Source organism: Anomaloglossus baeobatrachus, chromosome 2, assembly GCF_048569485.1.
Source record: "Anomaloglossus baeobatrachus isolate aAnoBae1 chromosome 2, aAnoBae1.hap1, whole genome shotgun sequence".
In the NCBI taxonomy this organism is placed as follows: domain Eukaryota; kingdom Metazoa; phylum Chordata; class Amphibia; order Anura; family Aromobatidae; genus Anomaloglossus; species Anomaloglossus baeobatrachus.
The window spans coordinates 536,207,475-536,228,088 of record NC_134354.1 but is presented as its reverse complement, the minus strand read 5'-3'; the positions used below and the strand labels follow the sequence as shown (position 1 = coordinate 536,228,088).

General features: G+C 46.9%; 1 protein-coding gene across 1 annotated transcript in view; it reads left to right on the top strand.

Annotated features, from left to right (window-relative positions):
• GTPBP6 (GTP binding protein 6 (putative)) overlaps window positions 1-17,545 on the top strand; it is an 82,486-nt gene extending 64,941 nt beyond the window's left edge. Inside the window, exon 10 of the mRNA XM_075336632.1 lies at window positions 17,209-17,545. Coding sequence (XP_075192747.1) covers window positions 17,209-17,332 — 124 coding nt within the window. The 3' untranslated portion in view covers window positions 17,333-17,545. The remainder of the gene's footprint in view (window positions 1-17,208) is intronic.
• The last annotated feature ends 3,069 nt before the right edge of the window (window positions 17,546-20,614 follow it).

Here is a 20,614-nt window from a genome sequence, read left to right as displayed (position 1 = left end):
TTTATATATTCATGTGAATCACATAGAAGTTTGGGTGGTTGTAAGAGGACATGTAGATAAACACCATCTGATAAAGGCTCCTGCAGACTTCTCTCATATGGAGGAGGAGGTTTTAGACATTGGTGGGGTGGATATTTTCCTTCTGCACTCCACCTTCCCAGGATCTGGCCATCAGTCAGGGAAGGTGGCGTGCAGAAGGAAAATATCCACCCCACCAATGTCTAAAATCTAACCTGCTAAGACTTCATCCTCTGGAAAATCTTGTATCATAAACTGTTCTTGGTGGTACTCCTTCCATCCTGCTCCATTATTTTCTTTTCTTCTGAAACAGCCCTCTTGTGGAGCGACTATACGTGATAAAGGCCGTTGGGCCAAAATGTCCACCATCTTTTGTCGCCATCAAATAAATCACTTTTTTGCAAAGAAAAAAACTTTTTGTCTTCTTTTTATCAACAAGAGAGTGCAGTGTCTATTATATAATTCAATTTTAAATAAATCCCCAACAGTGTCACCAGCAAAGCACCCCCACACCATCCCACCTCCTTCTCCATACTTCAAGGTGGGAACCAGCCATGTAGAGTCCATCCGTTCACCTTTTCTGCGTCGCACAAAGACATGGTGGTTGGATCCAAAGATCTCAAATTTGGACTCCTCAGACCAAAGCACAAATTTCCATTGGTCTAATGTCCATTCCTTGTGTTCTTTAGCCCAAACAAGTCTCTTCTGCTTGTTGCTTGTCCTTAGCAGTGGTTTCCTAGCAGCTATTTTATCATGAAGGCCTGCTGCATAAAGTCTCCTCTTAACAGTTGTTCTAGAGATGTGTCTGCTGCTAGAACTCTGTGTGGCATTGATCTGGTCTCTAATCTGAGCTGCTGTTAACCTGCGATTTCTGAAGCTGGTGACTCTGATAAACTTATCCTCCGTAGCAGAGGTGACTCTTTGTCTTCCGTTCCTAGGGCAGTCCTCATGTGAGCCAGTTTCTTTGTAGCGTTTGATATTTGCCACTGCACTTGGGGACACTTTCAAAGTTTTCCCAAATTTTCGGACTGACTGACCTTCATTTCTTAAAGTAATGATGGCCACTCGTTTTCCGTTACTTAGCTGCTCTTTTCTTGCCATAATACAAATTCTAACAGTCTATTCAGTAGGACTATCAGCTGTGTATCCACCAGACTTCTGCACAACACAACTGATGGTCCCAACCCCATTTATAAGGCAAGAAATCCCACTTATTAAACCTGACAGGGCACACCTGTGAAGTGAAAACCATTTCCGGTGACTACCTCTTGAAGCTCATCAAGAGAATGCCAAGAGTGTGCAAAGCAGTAATCAAAGCAAAAGGTGGCTACTTTGAAGAACCTAGAATATAAGAATTCTAAAACCTAGAATATATCACACTTTTTTGTTAAGTATTTCATTCCACATGTGTTAATTCATAGTCTTGATGCCTTCAGTGTGAATCTACAATTTTCAGAGTCATGAAAATAAAGAAAACTCTTTGAATGAGAAGGTGTGTCCAAACTTTTGGTCTGTACTGTGTGTGTGTGTGTGTGTGTGTGTGTGTGTGTGTGTGTGTGTGTGTGTGTGTGTGTGTGTGTGTGTGTGTGTGTGTGTGTGTGTGTGTGTGTGTGTGTGTGTGTGTGTGTGTGTGTGTGTGTGTGTGTGTGTATATATATGACCATTTGCGATAGGAACAGCACTTTAAATTTAGTGTTAAAGTTAAAGGACAGCTGATTAATGCTGTCCGATCCATGGACCGCATGTAGCAAACACTTGCTGTATGATTTCAGCTAAGTATTTCTGACTCTGAAATGCTGCCTTTTAGAGAAAAGCTTACTTTAACCCCTTCACCCCCGGCCACTAAAACACCCTAATGACCGGGCCATTTTTTGCAATTCTGACCAGTGTCACTTTGATAGGTTATAACTCTGGAACGTTTCAACGGATCCTGGCGATTTTTGAGATTGTTTTTTCGTGACATATTGTACTTCATGTCAGTGGTAAATTTAGGCCGATATTTTTTGCGTTTATTTGTGAAAATTTAGGAAATTTTGCGAAAATTTCGCATTTTTCAAACTTTGAAAATTTATGCCCATAAATCTGAGAAATGTCACACATAATGGGTACTAAATAAACTTTCCCACTTGTCTGGTTTACAGCAGCGCACTTTTCGAAACTAAATTTTTTTTCGTTAGGAAGTTAGAAGGGGTCAAAGTTCATCAGCAATTTCTCATTTTTCCAACAAAATTTACATTTTTTTTTTTAGGGAGCACATCACATTTGAAGTGACTTTGAGAGGCCGAGGTGACAGAAAATACCCAAAAGTGACCCCATTCTAAAAACTACACCCCTCACACTGCTCAAAACCACATCCAAGAAGTTTATTAACCCTTTAGGTGCTTCACAGGAACCAAAGCAATGTGGAAGGAAAAAATTAAAATTTTTACTTTTTAACACAAAAATGTTACTTTAGCCATAAAATTTTCATTTTCACAAGGGAGAAAAGAGAAAGTTCACCAAACAATTTTTATTGTGCATTTTCTCCTGAGTACGCTGATACCCCATGTGTGGTAAAAATCAATTGTTTGGGCGCACGGCAGAGCTCAGAAGGGAAGGAGCGCCATTTGAATTTCTGAACGCAAAATTAGCTGGACTTATTAGCGGACGCCATGTCGGGTTTGAAGACCCCCTGAGGTACCTAAACAATGGAGCTCCACCACAAGTGACCTCATTTTGGAAACTAGAGTTTTCAAATAATTTTTCTAGATGTTTGGTGAGCACTTTGAACACCTGGGGGCTTCACAGAAGTTTATAATGTTGAGCCGTGAAAAGAAAAAAAAAATTCACCACAAAACTGTTGCTTCAACTAGGTAGTTTTTTTTTTTTCACAAGGCTATCTTGAAAAAAATGCACCATGAAATTTATAGTGCATTTTTTCCTGAGTACGACGATACCTCACATGTGGTGGAAAGTAATTGTTTGGGCGCATGGCGGGGCTCAGAAGAGAAGGAGCACCATTTGACAGCAAAATTGGTTGGAATCATTAGCGGACGCCATGTCACGTTTGGAGACCCCCTATGGTGCCTAAACAGTGGAGCTCCCCCACAAGTGACCCCATTTTGGAAACTAGACCCCTCAAGGAATTTATCTAGATGTTTTGCGAGCCCCAAGGGGCTCCACAGAAGTTGATAATGTTGAGCCATGAATACATTTTTTTTTTTTTTTCCTTTTCCACCACAAACCTGTTTTACTTGAACCAGGTAGCTTTTTTTTCACAAGGGTATCAGGAAAAAATGCACCATAAAACGTATTGTGCAATTTTTCCTGAGTACGCAGATACCTCATGTGGTGGAAATCAATTGTTTGGGCGCATGGCGGGGCTCAGAAGAGAAGGAACGCCATTTGGCTTTTTAAATGCACAGACGCGGTGCACTGATCGGCCGCTGCAGGACACACGGTCGGATGAAATACAAAAAGCGTCGGGGATACGAAAAAAAGTCACGCCAAAAATTGAGCAGGGATGCAGATACGTTATGTGCATCCCTGATCAGCGCTCGGCGGGACGCACGGACGGATGAAGTGTAAAAATGGACAGGGGATACAGGGGGAAAAAAAAAAAGTTTTATACTCACAGTACCCAGAGGATTAGCAGGAGGATCACTGACCAGAAGAACTGCAGGAGGAACAGAAGGCAAGCAAGATGGACAGCTTTACAGGAGCAGCACACAGGACGTTGGACAGCTATGCAGAATACCCAGGAAGGACCCAGCGATGGAGGCAGATGTGATCGGGCCAGTGAAGACCTCGGACGACCCGGTGAAGACAGGTAAGAGGACGTCGGGGGGGAGAGCAGATGGGGAGGGGGGGAGAGCCGAGGGGGAGTGGGATACCGGAGAAGGAGCTGCAGAAGCAGAATAGAGATCATGGGGGAGGTAGGCAGATCGCGGGGGGGCACAGGCAGGGGCCATCACAGAAGCGCGCAGGGGGCGTCACGGGAGCGCGCAGGGGGCGTCACTGGAGCACGCACGGGCTGCAAGATGAGCACAGTACTCACGTGGAGCAGGAGCAGAAGCAGTGACATCAGCGGCAGCAGCGGTGGGGTGGTACCATAAGTACCAGCCAGTCCACGCTGCAGACATGTTGGGGGAGGGCTTCCCAGACCAGCAGAGGCCTGGGGAGGGCGGCCACCTGCAGATCAGACCGCCCCACTGCACACTGATTGGAGCGATCATGCTATGACGCGCAATCGCTCAAATCAGTGCTGCAGGGGCTGGGGGTGACATGTTTGAGGTCCACCTATGATATGCTGCAGCTGCTACAGCATCTCATAGCCGGATCTCACAGTATCGCACTAATTCAGGCATTATTTTTGCCGAAATTAGTGCGAACCATGTGGTTGGTGGTTCAGATTTGAACAGCCAATCACATCGATCGTCGATTGGGGGTGGCGATGCCACCCCCCCCTGCGGTCAAGCAAAGGTCCCCTGCTGTAAGAAACAGCAGGGGACATTTGAAAGCCGTTGCTCTGGCCATGGCAATCAAATGAACTTTAGGCAGTAAAGTTACATCCCTGGTCGTTAAGTCACGTTAAAATAGGACGTAATTTTACTGCCCGCGGTCGTGAAGGGGTTAACAGCCGCAGGAGACAGTTACATCGAAGCTTAGTTTATAAAAAGCGTCCCCAGCAGCTGCTCCCCAACCACTCACATTCAAATCCCATCTCGTGCTAATCAGTGTGGGATGAGTGTAAAGGCCCTGTCACACACAGAGATAAATCTGCGGCAGATCTGTGGTTGCCGTGAAATTGTGGACAATCAGTGCCAGGTTTGTGGCTGTGTACAAATGGAACAATATGTCCATGATTTCACTGCAACCACAGATCTGCCAAAGATTTATCTCTGTGTGTGACAGGGCCTTAAGAGCTGGCTGCACTGTGAGATGAGATCTGGAAGTGTTTGTAATGATACAAAACCCAGCTCTGCTGAATCTTTACACAGCAGCTATAGAGATTGGTGAGGAGAGCAGGGTTTGTTCTTTTCACACCTGCACAATGTTACCCGCTTATGATTGGTCAACGTCATGCAGGGGAAGAAGTACAAGGCCTCAGATACAAATCTCTGATAACACCTGGTTGAACTATAACAAAGTGTAATCTAATCTTTCCAAGCTAATATCTCTTAAACGGACAGGAGAAATGAGAAAATACTACATTGTATTCAGCCCTGCAGCCTCCATTCCATGATATGGCCAGTTTAATATGCTCAAACTGGTTAAAGGGCTGTTGCAAAAAAAAACATTTCAAAGGTTGTCTGATATTGCAAGCACCACAATTTCACTACAGTTAGGGTATGTGCGCACTAGGCGTTTTTTTCACGCTGCGTTTTTATGTGCGTTTTTGTCTAAAAAACGCACCCGCGGCTAAAAAAACGCACCCGCGGCTAAAAAAACGATTGGTGCGTTTTTTGCTGCGTTTTTGCTCACTGCGTTTTTAATCAGTGCACAATGCCATTAAAGATTGTTGATGGAAAAAAAAAAAAAAAAAGGTCTGATGTCATTTCCTTCTTCAAAATGTTCATTGTATGCAGGAGAGCAGACAGCTGCAGAACTAGTGTATGCAGGAGAGCAGACAGCAGCTGCAGAACTACAAGTCTCAGCATCCTCCATTCACTAGTGTATGCAGGAGAGCAGACAGCAGCTGCAGAACTACAAGTCTCAGCATCCTCCATTCACTAGTGTATGCAGGAGAGCAGACAGCAGCTGCAGAACTACAAGTCTCAGCATCCTCCATTCACTAGTGTATGCAGGAGAGCAGACAGCAGCTGCAGAACTACAAGTCTCAGCATCCTCCATTCACTAGTGTATGCAGGAGAGCAGACAGCAGCTGCAGAACTACAAGTCTCAGCATCCTCCATTCACTAGTGTATGCAGGAGAGCAGACAGCAGCTGCAGAACTACAAGGCTCAGCATCCTCCATTCACTAGTGTATGCAGGAGAGCAGACAGCAGCTGCAGAACTACAAGTCTCAGCATCCTCCATTCACTAGTGTATGCAGGAGAGCAGACAGCAGCTGCAGAACTACAAGGCTCAGCATCCTCCATTCACTAGTGTATGCAGGAGAGCAGACAGCAGCTGCAGAACTACAAGGCTCAGCATCCTCCTTCCAGGACTGTATGCAGTTTTTTGCCCAAAAAGAAAAAAAAAATGACATGGGCTTCGCCATATTTTTGTATGCTAGCCGGGTACAGCAGGCAGGTACGGGCTGCCCCCAACCCCCAGCTGCCTATTTGTACCCGGCTGGGAACCAAAAATATAGAGAAGCCCTTTTTTTTAATTATTTCATGAAATAATTAAAAAAAAAAAAATGACGTGGGCTTCGCCTAATTTTTGAGTCCAGCCGGGTACAACTAGGCAGCTGGGGATTGGAATCCACAGTGCAGGGTGCCCATGCTTTCTGGGCACCCCCACTGCGAATTGCAGTCCGCAGCCACCCCAGAAAATGGCGCTTTCATAGAAGCGCCATCTTCTGGCGCTGTATCCAACTCTTCCAGCTGCCCTGAAGCCGGGTGGCTAGCCGGGTAATAATGGAGTTAGGGCTAGCTGTATATTATCAGCTGGCCCTAAGCCCGAAATTCATGGTGTCACGCCAATATTAGACATGGCCACCATGAATTTCTAGTAAAGATAAAAAAAAAAACAACACACAGAAAAATATTTTTATTAGAAATAAAACACAACACAATTAGTGACTCCATCTTTATTGAAATAAAGAACCCCCCTCCGCAGTAATCCTGGGTTAGGGTCCCGCGCCGTCCAATCAGGATCCAATATCATCTGATCGGTTTGCTGGAAGGCATACCGATCAGATGATCTGTCAGGTTCAAGGATGTGAATCACATCACACATCAGCTGATTGTATAAAAGCCGATTATACAATCAGCTGATGCATCAGTAGAAAAAAAAAAAAAAAAAAAATAATACTCACTTATGTGCTGTGCTGATTACCGGCAGCTCCTGGAGCGATCGATTGGACAGGAGTCTGATCCCGTCCGATCGCTGCAAGAGCTGCCGGTAATCAGCTGATGAAGTCCCCTGACGGCAGGATCAGCTGATAGCCGGCCGGGCGCCCGCGTCACCGCGATCAGCTGATGCGTCAGGTGACTGCATCAGGTGATCCACCGCCAGGTCCTGCAAGCAAGGTCCTGCCCCGGGGAGACTGTACACAGAGCGGCGGGACCGGGAGGAGCTGGGAGCGGGCATGGCACCGGGACCCTGCGGACAGGTGAGTATATATGACATTTTTTTTTTTTCTACTGTTCACTTTGATTTTCGCCGCTGCCTCCACCTCCCGCCCAGACATGGCGCCGCACGGAGCTGACATGCACAGGACGGGAGGTGGAAGCAGCGGTGACGGTACCGGGAGGATTCACGCTTCTGTGTTTACCAACAGAAGGAATCCTCTTCCTGTACACGTCACTGTAGTACCCACCCCTTGCGTTTATAGCTGCGTTTTTAGTCATAGAAACGCGGCTATATGCATTTTTCATTGCGTTTTTAACATCTCATTGAATTCAATGGGTGAAAAACGCAGTGAAAAACGCAGAAATAATTGACATGCTGCGTTTTTGTGGTCACCACAAAAACGCAGCTAAAAAAAAACGCTGTGTGCGGACAGCACTTATGAAAACCCATTGACATTGCTGGGGAAGCAATGTCACTGCGTTTTCAGCACAAAAACGCGGTAAAAAACGCCGCTAAAAACGCGGCAAAAACGCCTAGTGCGCACAAGGCCTTAGTCAGCTGTGATGCCTTTTAAAGTAGAGTTGAAGCTGCTTGTAACTAATGCATTAGAAAACTTCACTCTGCTTTCTGCTGGAACATTGTCTTCCTGCTTTTGGAGCAAATGCATAACTCCATGTGAAACAGCATTATCTAAATGGCTCTCGTGTAAGGCTGTGTTCACAAACTATTTTTATAGTTTTTATTTTTCTTCTTTTGTGGCATGTATTATCTTATTTTGCATTAACGTGGATTTGTCAACATATTTACAATGCAGACTTGACAGACATTGTCCAAAACTCTGCCAACTCCTTTTTAAAGGGAATCTGTTGGCAGGTTTTTGCTATGTAATTTGAAGACTGCAGGAGATAAAAGCTATTTATTACTGTGTGTTGATGTTTGCTTATAGTGAAGGTTTAATCACCTGAGATTATAATTGCCCAGACTACACTAGTCCGACCACACCTCTCTCCCTCTGATAAGCACCTCTGTCTATAGACATTTGTACATAGAGCCTGGTGTGGGTGTGTTAAGTTTCTGAGTTCTGCTGCATTGCTAAATCTAAAAACTAAGATTACTAGGTGCAGTAATCTATCATTGGGTTCAGGGTCTCGTTGCCTATATCATGCTGCTCTCAGATGAGTTAGCAAATACCTGCTGGCAGATTCTGTTTGAAAACTTTATTTCTTTTTCGCTCCTAATTGGGAGACCCAGACAGTGGGTGTATAGCTACTGCCTCTGGAGGCCGCACAAAGAACTACACTTAAAAGTGTAAGGCCCCTCCCCTTCTGGCTATACACCCTCCCGTAGGAGTACGGATTCCTCAGTTTTAGCTTTGTGCGCAGGAGGTCAGACACTCACGCATAGCTCCATTGTTTTTAGTCAGCAGCAGCTGCTGACTATGTCGGATGGAAGAAAAGAGGGCCCATACAGGGCTCCCAGCATGCTCCCTTCTCACCCCACTGTATGTCGGAGGTGTTTGTAAGGTTGAGGTACCCATTGCGGGTACGGCGGCAGGAGCCCACATGCTGATTCCTTCCCCATCCCTTTTTACAGGGCTCTGGGTGAAGTGGGATTTACTGGTCTCCAGGCACTGAGACCGTGCTCCATCTACAGCCCCTGGAGAAGATGCTGGATGGAGCGGAGTACATCAGGGACATGGCCCTGCTTCCTCAAGGTACTCTGTGTCCCCGTGCATTTGGCGCTCACACCGCAGCATGCTGGGTGTTGTAGTGCGCCGGGGGACATCAGCGCTACGGCGCTTGTGCCATGGCCTCATTCAGCTTCGCTGAAGCAGGCACACTTCTGGGAATCGGTCGCGCCGGCCGCTGGGACTGCGGCGCGGCTGGCACTTGTGGTGCGCCGGGGACTTTAGCGCGGCCCGCGCTTTTACGGCGGCCGCGCTGATAACTCGAGTCCCCGGCTTTTGCGGCCTGCTTCCGTTCGTTCCCGCCCCCAGACCTGCCAGTCAGGAGAGGGGCGGGACGCTGGCCACTTCTGGGAATCGGTCACGCCGGCCGCTGGGACTGCGGCGCGGCTGGCACTTGTGGTGCGCCGGGGACTTCAGCGCGGCCCGCGCTTTTACGGCGGCCGCGCTGATAACTCGAGTCCCCGGCTTTTGCGGCCTGCTTCCGTTCGTTCCCGCCCCCAGACCTGCCAGTCAGGAGAGGGGCGGGACGCTGGCCAGTGCATCAGCGCCGAGGGCTGGAGTCGTTTTTACATACTCCAGCCCTCACAATCGGCACAGAGGGGACACTGTTTCCCGCACTTTTGTTTGGGAACTCCCACGGACCGCCCCTCTCCACAGACGCCGGCAGCCATTCCTGCTGACACGCTGAGCTGCAGAGGGGAGCCGGGGAGACCCAGACAAGGAATTCTGCGCCTCTTACCCGCTATTCAGCGGGCGGTAAGCAGCCCTCAGGGCTCACCCCCTCTTGTGCCAGTAGTATTCTTAGTATTTTGTTTCTACAAATACTTGGTATTACATAGCGCTGGTCGCCCTTTGGCTATAGACTCTCTCACATTGCAGAGAGCCAGCAGCATGTCGTCCGTAAAACGCAAGGGTGCCAAGGCACAGACATTATATGCTTCCTGCACCGCATGTGGGACTTTTCTACCGGCAGGCTCCACGGACCCCCATTGTGTGCAGTGCTCGGCCCCTGCGGCGCTTGCACAGTCGGGACCTCTGCTGGACGTGACCCAGGGTGTACCACCTGTGAATGCTGTCCAGGTGACAGGAACTGAGTTTGCAGCTTTTGCTGACAGAATGTCTCTCACTATGTCACAAATTCTTGACACATTGCGAGCTAGGCCTGTACTTCAGGCCACGGACACTGTGCAATCATTGCCCCCTGGTCCCCCTCAGCTCCAAGCTCCGGGACGGGCATATACACCTCAGGGTGAAGACTCTGACTCGGACGATGGCCCCGGGCAGCCTAAGCGGGCTCGCTATGACGGGCCTTCACATTCATCTCAATGGTCAGGGTCCCAGCGAGATGAATCTATGGGTGATGAGGCGGACGTAACTGATCAGGATTCTGATCCTGGGACCGCTCTCAATCTAGATACACCAGATGGTGACGCCATAGTTAATGATCTTATATTTAACATCAATAAGATGTTAAATATTTCCCCACCAGCTCCTCTTGTAGAGGAGTCAGCTTCGCAGCACGAGAGAATCCATTTCAGATACCCTAAGCGTACATTAAGCACTTTTCTGGACCACGCTGACTTTAGAGACGCAATCCAGAAACCCCACGCTTATCCTGAAAGGCGTTTTCCTAAACGGCTTAAAGATACACGCTACCCTTTTCCCCCTGAGGTGGTCAAGGGTTGGACCCAGTGTCCAAAAGTGGATCCTCCAATTTCCAGGCTTGCAGCTAGATCCTTGGTTGCAGTTGAAGATGGAGCGGCACTTAAAGATGCCACTGACAGGCAGATGGAGCTCTGGCTGAAATCCATCTATGAAGCGATTGGAGCGTCATTAGCGCCTTCTTTTGCGGCCGTATGGGCACTCCAAGCTATCTCAGCCGGGCTTGCGCGAGTCGACTCAGTCACACGTGCATTTGCCCCGCAGGTAGCACCATTGACCTCGCAAATGGCGGCATTCGCGTCGTACGCGATTAATGCTGTTCTTGACGCTACAAGCCGCACGGCAGTGGCGTCAGCCAACTCCGTTGTTTTGCGTAGGGCCCTGTGGTTGAGACATTGGAAAGCAGATTCTCATTCCAAGAAGTGCTTAACCAATTTGCCTTTTTCTCGTGACCGATTGTTTGGAGAGCGTTTGGATGAAATCATCAAACACTCCAAGGGTAAGGACTCATCCTTACCGCAACACAGACAAAACAAACCCCAACAGAGGAAGGGTCAGTCTGGTTATCGGTCCTTTCGAGGACCGGGCAGGTCCCAATTCGCCTCGTCAAAAAAGACTCAAAAAGACCAGAGACGCTCAGATTCTTGGAGGTCTCAGTCACGCCCAAAAAGGACAGCCGGAGGAACCGTTGCCAAGACGGCGTCCTCCTGACTTGCGGTCTCCGATTCCCACACCCGCGGTCGGTGGGAGGCTTTCCCACTTTGGCGACATTTGGCTGTCACGCGTCAAAGACCGTTGGGTGAGGGATATTCTGTCTCACGGGTACAGGATAGAGTTCAGTTCTCGTCCGCCAACTCGTTTCTTCAGAACTTCTCCACCACCAGACCGAGCCGATGCTCTGTTGCAGGCGGTGGCCGCTCTAAAGGCGGAAGGAGTGGTGACCTCCGTCCCTCTTCAGGAACAAGGTCACGGTTTTTACTCCAATCTGTTTGTGGTCCCAAAAAAGGACGGATCGTATCGACCCGTCCTGGATCTAAAGTTGCTCAACAGACACGTAAAAGTCAGGAGGTTCCGGATGGAATCCCTACGCTCCGTCATAGCCTCAATGTCTCAAGGAGATTTTCTAGCATCAATAGATATCAAAGATGCGTATCTCCACGTGCCGATTGCACCAGAGCATCAGCGTTTCCTACGCTTCGTCATACACGACGAACACCTACAGTTCGTAGCGTTACCTTTCGGTCTGGCAACAGCCCCCCGGGTCTTCACCAAAGTCATGGCAGCAGTAGTAGCTGTTCTGCACTCGCAGGGTCACTCGGTCATCCCGTATCTAGACGACCTGCTTATAAAGGCACCCTCTCAAGAGGCATGCCAACACAGTCTGAAGGTGGCACTAGACACTCTCCAGAGTTTCGGGTGGATTATCAACTTTCCAAAGTCTCATCTAACCCCGACCCAATCTCTGACTTATCTTGGCATGGAGTTTCATACTCTCTCAGCGATAGTGAGGCTTCCACTGGACAAGCAGTGCTCGCTACGGACTGGAGTGCAATCTCTCCTTCAGAGCCAGTCGCACTCACTGAGGCGCCTCATGCATTTCCTAGGAAAGATGGTAGCAGCAATGGAGGCAGTCCCGTTCGCGCAGTTTCATCTGCGCCCTCTACAATGGGACATTCTACGCCAATGGGATGGGAAATCGACGTCCCTCGACAGGACTGTCTCCCTCTCTCAGACTGCCAAGGACTCTCTGCAATGGTGGCTTCTCCCCACCTCATTGTCACAGGGAAAGTCGTTCCTTCCCCCGTCCTGGGCAGTGGTCACGACGGATGCGAGCCTATCAGGGTGGGGAGCAGTGTTTCTCCACCACAGGGCTCAGGGGACGTGGACTCAGGAAGAGTCCACCCTGCAGATCAATGTTCTGGAAATCAGAGCAATCTATCTTGCCCTGCGAGCCTTCCAACAATGGCTGGAAGGCAAGCAGATTCGGATTCAGTCGGACAATTCCACGGCGGTGGCGTACATCAACCACCAAGGGGGAACACGCAGTCGCCAAGCTTTTCAAGAAGTCCAGCGGATTTTGACGTGGGTGGAAAGCAGAGCGTCCACCATATCCGCAGTTCACATCCCAGGCGTGGAAAACTGGGAAGCAGACTTTCTCAGTCGCCAGGGCATGGACGCAGGAGAATGGTCCCTTCACCCGGACGTGTTTCAGCAGATCTGTTGCCGCTGGGGGACGCCGGACGTCGATCTGATGGCGTCACGGCACAACAACAAGGTCCCAGTTTTCATGGCACGGTCTCACGATCACCGAGCGCTGGCGGCAGACGCCTTGGTTCAGGATTGGTCGCAATTCCGACTCCCCTATGTGTTCCCACCTCTAGCATTGTTACCCAGAGTTCTCCGGAAAATCAAGTCCGACTGCCATCGAGCCATACTCGTCGCTCCAGATTGGCCAAGAAGGTCGTGGTACCCGGATCTGTGGCATCTCACGGTAGGCCAACCGTGGACACTACCAAACCGTCCAGATTTGCTGTCTCAAGGGCCGTTTTTCCATCTGAATTCTGCGGCCCTGAACCTGACTGTGTGGCCATTGAGTCCTGGATCCTAGCGGCCTCAGGTTTATCTCATAAAGTTGTTGCCACAATGAGACAGGCTAGAAAACCATCCTCAGCTAAGATCTATCACAGGACGTGGAAGATATTCTTAGCGTGGTGCTTGGCTCAAGGGTTTTCTCCCTGGCCATTTGCATTGCCAATTTTTCTTTCCTTCCTGCAGTCTGGGTTGGAAAAAGGTTTGTCGCTTAGCTCGCTTAAGGGTCAAGTCTCCGCGCTATCCGTATTCTTTCAGAAGCGCTTGGCACGGCTTTCTAAAGTACGCACGTTTCTCCAAGGAGTTTGTCATATCGTTCCTCCTTACAGACGGCCATTGGAACCCTGGGATCTGAACAAGGTTCTCATTGCTCTCCAGAAGCCGCCTTTCGAGCCTTTGAAAGAGGTTCCCCTTTCTCGGCTTTCACAAAAGGTAGTTTTTCTTGTGGCGGTCACGTCTCTTCGAAGAGTGTCCGAGCTAGCGGCGTTATCTTGCAAATCTCCCTTCCTGGTGTTTCACCAAGACAAGGTAGTACTGCGTCCAATTCCAGAGTTTTCTCCCAAGGTGGTTTCTTCCTTTCATCTCAATCAGGATATCACTTTGCCATCTTTGTGTCCGCATCCAGTTCACCAATTTGAAAAGGGTTTACATCTGTTGGACCTGGTGAGAGCACTCAGGATTTACATTTCTCGCACGGCGTCTCTACGCCGTTCTGATGCGCTCTTTGTCCTAGTCGCTGGTCAGCATAAGGGATCGCAAGCTTCCAAATCCACCCTGGCGCGGTGGATCAAGGAACCAATTCTTCACACATACCGTTCTGCTGGGCTTCCGATTCCATCTGGACTGAAGGCCCATTCTACCAGAGCCGTGGGTGCGTCCTGGGCATTGCGGCATCATGCTACGGCTCAGCAAGTGTGCCAGGCGGCTACCTGGTCGAGTCTGCACACGTTTACCAAACACTATCAAGTGCATACCTACGCTTCGGCAGATGCCAGCCTAGGTAGACAGGTCCTTCAGGCGGCGGTGGCCCACCTGTAGGAAGAGGCTGTCTGACAGCCCGTTCATGTGGTATCTTTTTACCCACCCAGGGACTGCTTTTGGACGTCCCACTGTCTGGGTCTCCCAATTAGGAGCGAAAAAGAAGGGAATTTTGTTTACTTACCGTAAATTCCTTTTCTTCTAGCTCCAATTGGGAGACCCAGCACCCGCCCTATTTGTTCTTAGGGTTTCGTTTTTCGGGTGCACATGTTGTTCATGTTGTTTCTTAAGTTCTCCGATCTTGTTATCGGATTGAATTTGTTTTTGAAACTGTTATTGGCTTTCCTCCTTCTTGCTTTGGTACTAAAACTGAGGAATCCGTACTCCTACGGGAGGGTGTATAGCCAGAAGGGGAGGGGCCTTACACTTTTAAGTGTAGTTCTTTGTGCGGCCTCCAGAGGCAGTAGCTATACACCCACTGTCTGGGTCTCCCAATTGGAGCTAGAAGAAAAGGAATTTACGGTAAGTAAACAAAATTCCCTTCTCCCTAGAATAAAATTAAAAATACCCTATAATCTCCTCCCACAACAGCACGGTTCAGTCATGTTGGTGCCAAGACTGCCAAGGCTTGGATGTCATTATGTCACATAAGCTTTATAAGCAATTGGCATCTGCTAATGGGCCATTAGTGGCCACTGATTTGACTGTAGTGCTTACATAGCATAACAATCAATTTAAAGGGAACCTGTCACCAGGTTTTTCCTTATAAGCTGCAATCACCACCAGTGAGCCCTTATATACCACATTCTGGAATGCTGTATAATAAGAGTCCAGTCCGCTCTGTAGAACTTAAACACCTTTATTATACTCGGGGCAGTCTGGTCAGATGGGTGTTGCTGCTCTCAGTCTGGCGCCTCCTCCATCTTGTGCAATCGTCGTCCTCCTGCTAAACCCTATCTGGATGACTCCTCTAAGTCATCCACACAGAGACCTTCATTGTGCTCCAGCGCATGCGCACTTTCATCTGCCCGGCTGAGGGCAGATCAAAGTATTGTAGTGTGCATGCGGTCTTTGACCTTTCCTAGCACCTGCGAGTGTAAAGGAGGCCTCTCTGTGGATGACGTAGGACATGTCATCGACACTGTGCTGAGTTGGGCTAGAGGACGGCGACTGCACAGGATAGAGGAGGTGCCGGACCGAGAGCAGCGACTCCTTTCGGACTGTACCTCCTCCTAGGTGAGTATAATAAAGGTGTTTTTTACACTTATACAGAGCGACCTGGGCTCTTATATACAGCATTCTGGAATGCTGTATATATAAAGGCTCACTGGTGGTGGCCGCAGATCATAAAGGAAAAACCTGGTGACAGGTTTCCTTTAACGCAATCTCTGGGAGATCCAGTGCCAACATCGCTCTTGCATTTGATATCTGTTTTTTTTTTTTACACTAGAGAACATAGTATTTAGGAGGGGTTTGTAAGAGCAGTGGACTCCCCTAAATAAATGGATCTCCTGCTGTACCTCTTTATTTATCACTCAAACTGTATAATACTTAAATTAAAATGATCATTCCAGTCCAGGTACAGCTAGAATTGTAAAGGGCTAGAAAGCCTTCCTAAAGGATTATACAGCCATTCCTACATGAATGTTAGACCAAGAGTGGTTTATTTACTTCTAAGAGCTATAATGATGAATGGAGTTTATTTTGTGCAATATATTGTCATTTCTTCTTTAAGGACTTTCTCCCTTACAAGCAAAGCATATAGGTGAGAAAACAGCCCCCAAAGACGCCTTTACACCACACAGTGCTTATGCCTCCGTATTAAGGAACCGTAGGCACTCTGCGTTGTCACTTGACTCTTCATGAGTGCATCCAATCAGGAGATCCCTATGGTTGGGGAATGTAGTTCATTTCATGCAAAGAGCTGGACCACTGTATATGAAAGAATTGTTTTTAGAACATGTACAGCCTCACAAACTGGGGGTTTATTATTCTCCTTGGTTTTCTAAGAGTATATAAATACATATGTTTTGAATAGCCTGTCTGCTCTCCTTTAAGCACTCAAAATGGTTCCAGAGTGATGATATATTACAATGCACAAGTTGCGATGCACATATAGTTAGGGGTACTTTGCATGTTGCAACATCGCTACTGCGATATCGTCGGGGTCAAATCGAAAGTGACACACATCCGGCGCCGGTAACGACATCGCAATGTGTAAAGCCTAGGAGAGAAGATGAACGAGCGTGAAACAGTCAAAAATCGCTGATCTGTGTCACGTCGTTCATTTTCATAATGTCGGTGCGTCCGCAGGTACGATGTTGTTTGTCGTTCCTGCAGCTCCACACATCGCTGTGTGTGAAGCCGCAGGACCGACAAACATCTCCTTACCTGCGCCCGCCGTCAACCAGCAATGCGGAAGGGAGAAGGTGGGCGGAATGTTTACATCCCGCTCATCTCCGCCCCTCCGCTTCTATTGGCCGCCTGCCGTGTCATGCCGCACGACCCGCCCCCTTAGGAAGGAGGCGGGTCGCCGGCCAGAGCGACGTCGTAGGGCAGGTAAGTGCGTGTGAAGCTGCCATAGCGATAATGTTCGCTACGGCAGCTATCACAAGATATCGCATGTGCGACGGGGGCGGGTACTATCGCACTCGGCATCGGCTAGCGATGTCGCAGTGTGCAAAGTACCCCTTAGGCTTGAGAAATTCTAAAACACAGACAAAATGTGAAAACTTGTGAATGTTAATATATTACCTTCTGGTGGCCTTTCCAGACTGCTCCATCTGAATGTGTGCATCCCTTTTGATTATTGCTCCTGGTGTACTGTTCCTCCTTCTTTATACTTCTATCCAGAGTTGTCAGAAGGTTTCAGTGTCAAAAAAGGGAGTTATGGAAAGTTTAATTCCACGGTGATAACAAGATGGGGATTTTATGTATTGTAGTGTTCTATTGTATGCCTCGTGATACATGTTGAATACTTTGCATTCATATCCTATTCTCATGAATACTGTCGTAGGATAATACTCACTTAACCTGTCTTACATGTCTGACAGCTGGCTGTACAAGGAAGCTACAGTACAAGAAGTGAAGGTGGTACCAGAAGAAGGATCAGCGGATGTGCTAGTCTTTATAACCAATGCTGTGTATGGAAAATACAAAAAACTGTTTTGTAAATGAGCTCAGAGTAATAGTATTTATACCGGTCAAGTACAGTGTGGCTACACCTCCTCAGGAAGCACCCTGATATTTATTGATGTGCTGCAGTCTATATAGTATGGGTCTCTGAACAGTCAGGAATTTGGGATAAAGCACAATATCTAGTGAGATTACTGCCATAAATAAAATATTTTCATACTACTGTTTGGTCGTCCCTTTAATGATTTTACGGTGTGGTTGATCACTATTTCCTTGATGTCTTATGTTCGAATCCAACCAATGACCACCACATCTGCATGGAGTTTGTATGTTCTCCCCATGTTTGATGAGAATCTACATTCCCTATATGTATAGGGTTAGAACAACCAACATACACGGGAATGGAACCCGTGCCATAATATGTACATGGAAATAGCCATATACAGATATAGTTTCAAATGAAGAGGAAAAAGACTGTACACAAGGCTTAGAAAGATTATATAAATTTATTCAATTCAAAGTTTACAAAAGGTATAAAAAGATTAAAAAAGGAATTGAAATGAGAGATCTTAATGCCTTCTTCCGGACCCCCGGAAGAAGGCATTAAGATCGAAACCTAGGTCGGGTTCTCTCGGACTCTCACCCCACAACTCAGGTATATGATACTTCTGTTTATAATGTGCTGATACGTTTTTTCCTTTACATACACCTACTGTTCTATCTCCTGACACTGTTTGGTTCTTTTTGTGTGACCATCTGTCCCCAGGGCACGCCGGTTGGCAGCCATTTATACATCATCACACAAGCAGTGTTTGGTAGGTATCTCAGTATGGTGCTTTAGTACAGCCAATTTAACCTTTATAGACCTGACTACTGAGTTGTGGTGTGAGTACGCCACCTGCTGGTTATCTCATTTCAATTCCTTTTTTAATCTTTTTATACCTTTTTGTAAACTTTGAATTGAATAAATTTATATAATCTTTCTAAGCCTTGTGTACAGTCTTTTTCCTTTTCATTCCCTATATGTATAGCTTTGGAGTGTGGAAACTCATGCAGTGCCCTTAGAAGAACTCACAATGACTGTAAAGCACGCAGGGGTGGGCAATTCAGTCTCCCAAGAGGCCACATGAACTGGGACCGTTATGGAGGGCTGCAGATCCCCTAAGCTTAGTCAGACTCTGCTGGCTTTTGTGAGTCTCATAGACTTGCATTGAGAACGTGAATTCAGGACCATCCAGAAGACACTGTGGGAAAGAAATATTAGAAGTGGCGCATATGTTCCGTGGATAGATGCCTCTGTATTAAAAACTGTATCAGCTACACTCTTGTTCTTTTGAAGTGATTTGATAATATAAATTTTAATTTTGTCATACATTTGAGTAAATGGGAGTTTGGCTACATGCAGGTAAAATATACTGTGACACTGAACAATATAGTGGGACAATTCTAGTAATGTACAAAACCTCTATAGAGGAGCCTTTCCTTAAGGCCTTGGTTCCACTTGTGCAAAGCCTCCGATGCGAGAGCGTCAGAAGCGATATGCTAATAACCTTCTGCAGGGTCTCTGATGTGGAAGTGAAAAGCGCTGAAAAACCATAATGACTTGTTCCAAAACATTACATGGTGAGATGAATAGTGCAAGGAGTTAAACATGAAAGTGCTCGTCCAACAGATGCCATGCTTCAACCATAAGCAAAAACAAAATAGTTTTGTTTTTTAACTAGATTGCTTGTCACCAATGCAATTCATAGCCTAGCCTCCTTTTTTGCGTCACTTTTTTTTCTTTTTTTGTTTTTTTTTGTTTTGTTTTAACATGTTTACCAAGCTAAAGGTGTCAGAATTCTGCTGTGCTTTAATGCCCCCAAATATTTGTATCCAAATAAGTGCAAAAATACAGTCCAGGAAAAAGCTATATAAAAAAAATATAGAAGAAAGCTAGAAGTCCAACACAGCCATCCAGTAATATTTATTTATTTTTTTTTCTTTTATTAGGTTATTTCATAAAAAGACAAACATGGGGAAGATAAAAGTCCTGTTCTGACGCATAAAGCACTCGAAACATGTCAGAACAGGACTATTATCCTCCCCATGTTTTAAACACAGGTTGTAATATAACAAAATGGGTAACAAGCTAAGGGGAGTGAATACTTTTGCAAGGCACTGTTTCCCATCTCTGGAATCTTATTTTTTTTTTTTTTTCCCCCTCCCATCCTAGGTCTCATCCTGGGTTCCTGATATAGAGGTTCCCCATTCAGGTCTACATGTCTACCGTTCTGTTGCATGTTTTAACGCATTAACTAATAAATAAATACATTTTCTACTCCCGTTCACTCCTGTCCCAGCGCGCTGTATCCTCTTCTTTATCCAACCAATTTTTATTGTAGGAAGATACCCGAATTCCTTCTTTTTGTATTGAATCATTGGCAATAATACACAAAGAGAATAATGCTGTAACAAGTGGTAGTATAACCTTGGATTATGATTCATATTTTCTATTAAACCACCAACAATCATGTCTAATCCATGTTGCAACTTTTTTAGGTTAATCAATACCCAATACGTATAGAGTAGTGTTGAGCGGATCCGGATCGGCAAAATCCGGATCCGCGCGGTTTGAGCACTTGATCCGAGTCCGACGCGGGCTTCCGGGTGCACGATCCGGATCCGTTTTTTTTTTATTTTATTCTTTTTGTCTGTCTCTCTGTCTGTCTCTCGTACCCGGATTCCACTCCCCATTCACATATATGGGGCCGAACTCCAACGGATAGCCGCCGGACCCGGATTTTTCACTATCCGCTCAACTCTAGTATAGAGTCAACCTACCAAATTACTCTTTAATCCTCCAAACAAGGGTTCCAAACTACCAGAACCAGAGAATAAGAAAGGAAGATAATAAAGTGTGGGGGGGGAGGGGGAGAACCATGGAGGGTTGCACGGAGGCAAACAGGGAGGGGGGAATTAGATGGCGTTCTGAGGTAGCCCGAGCAGTAACAACAACAACAACAGAGATATAAACACCTTGAATATTGACATGTGGTACGGGTGAGCTCCCTGCGTAAACACTCTATTTGACCCACTTTTTCCCTATCAGACCGTTTGCCCTGGAAACAGATGCCTGACAGGGGAAGCATATACAGAGTTTAGCCACGTGTCCCAAATCTGAAGTATTTTGTTTTTGGCGCGGATGGAGTGAGCCAGAAAGAACTCGTATTGGCATTGAAGATTATTTCGCTTATACAGTTCAACTAATGTAGGTGTATTTGGGGATTTCCAATAGCTACTTATGCAATATCTGGCAGCAACTAGAATGTGTACTAATATACC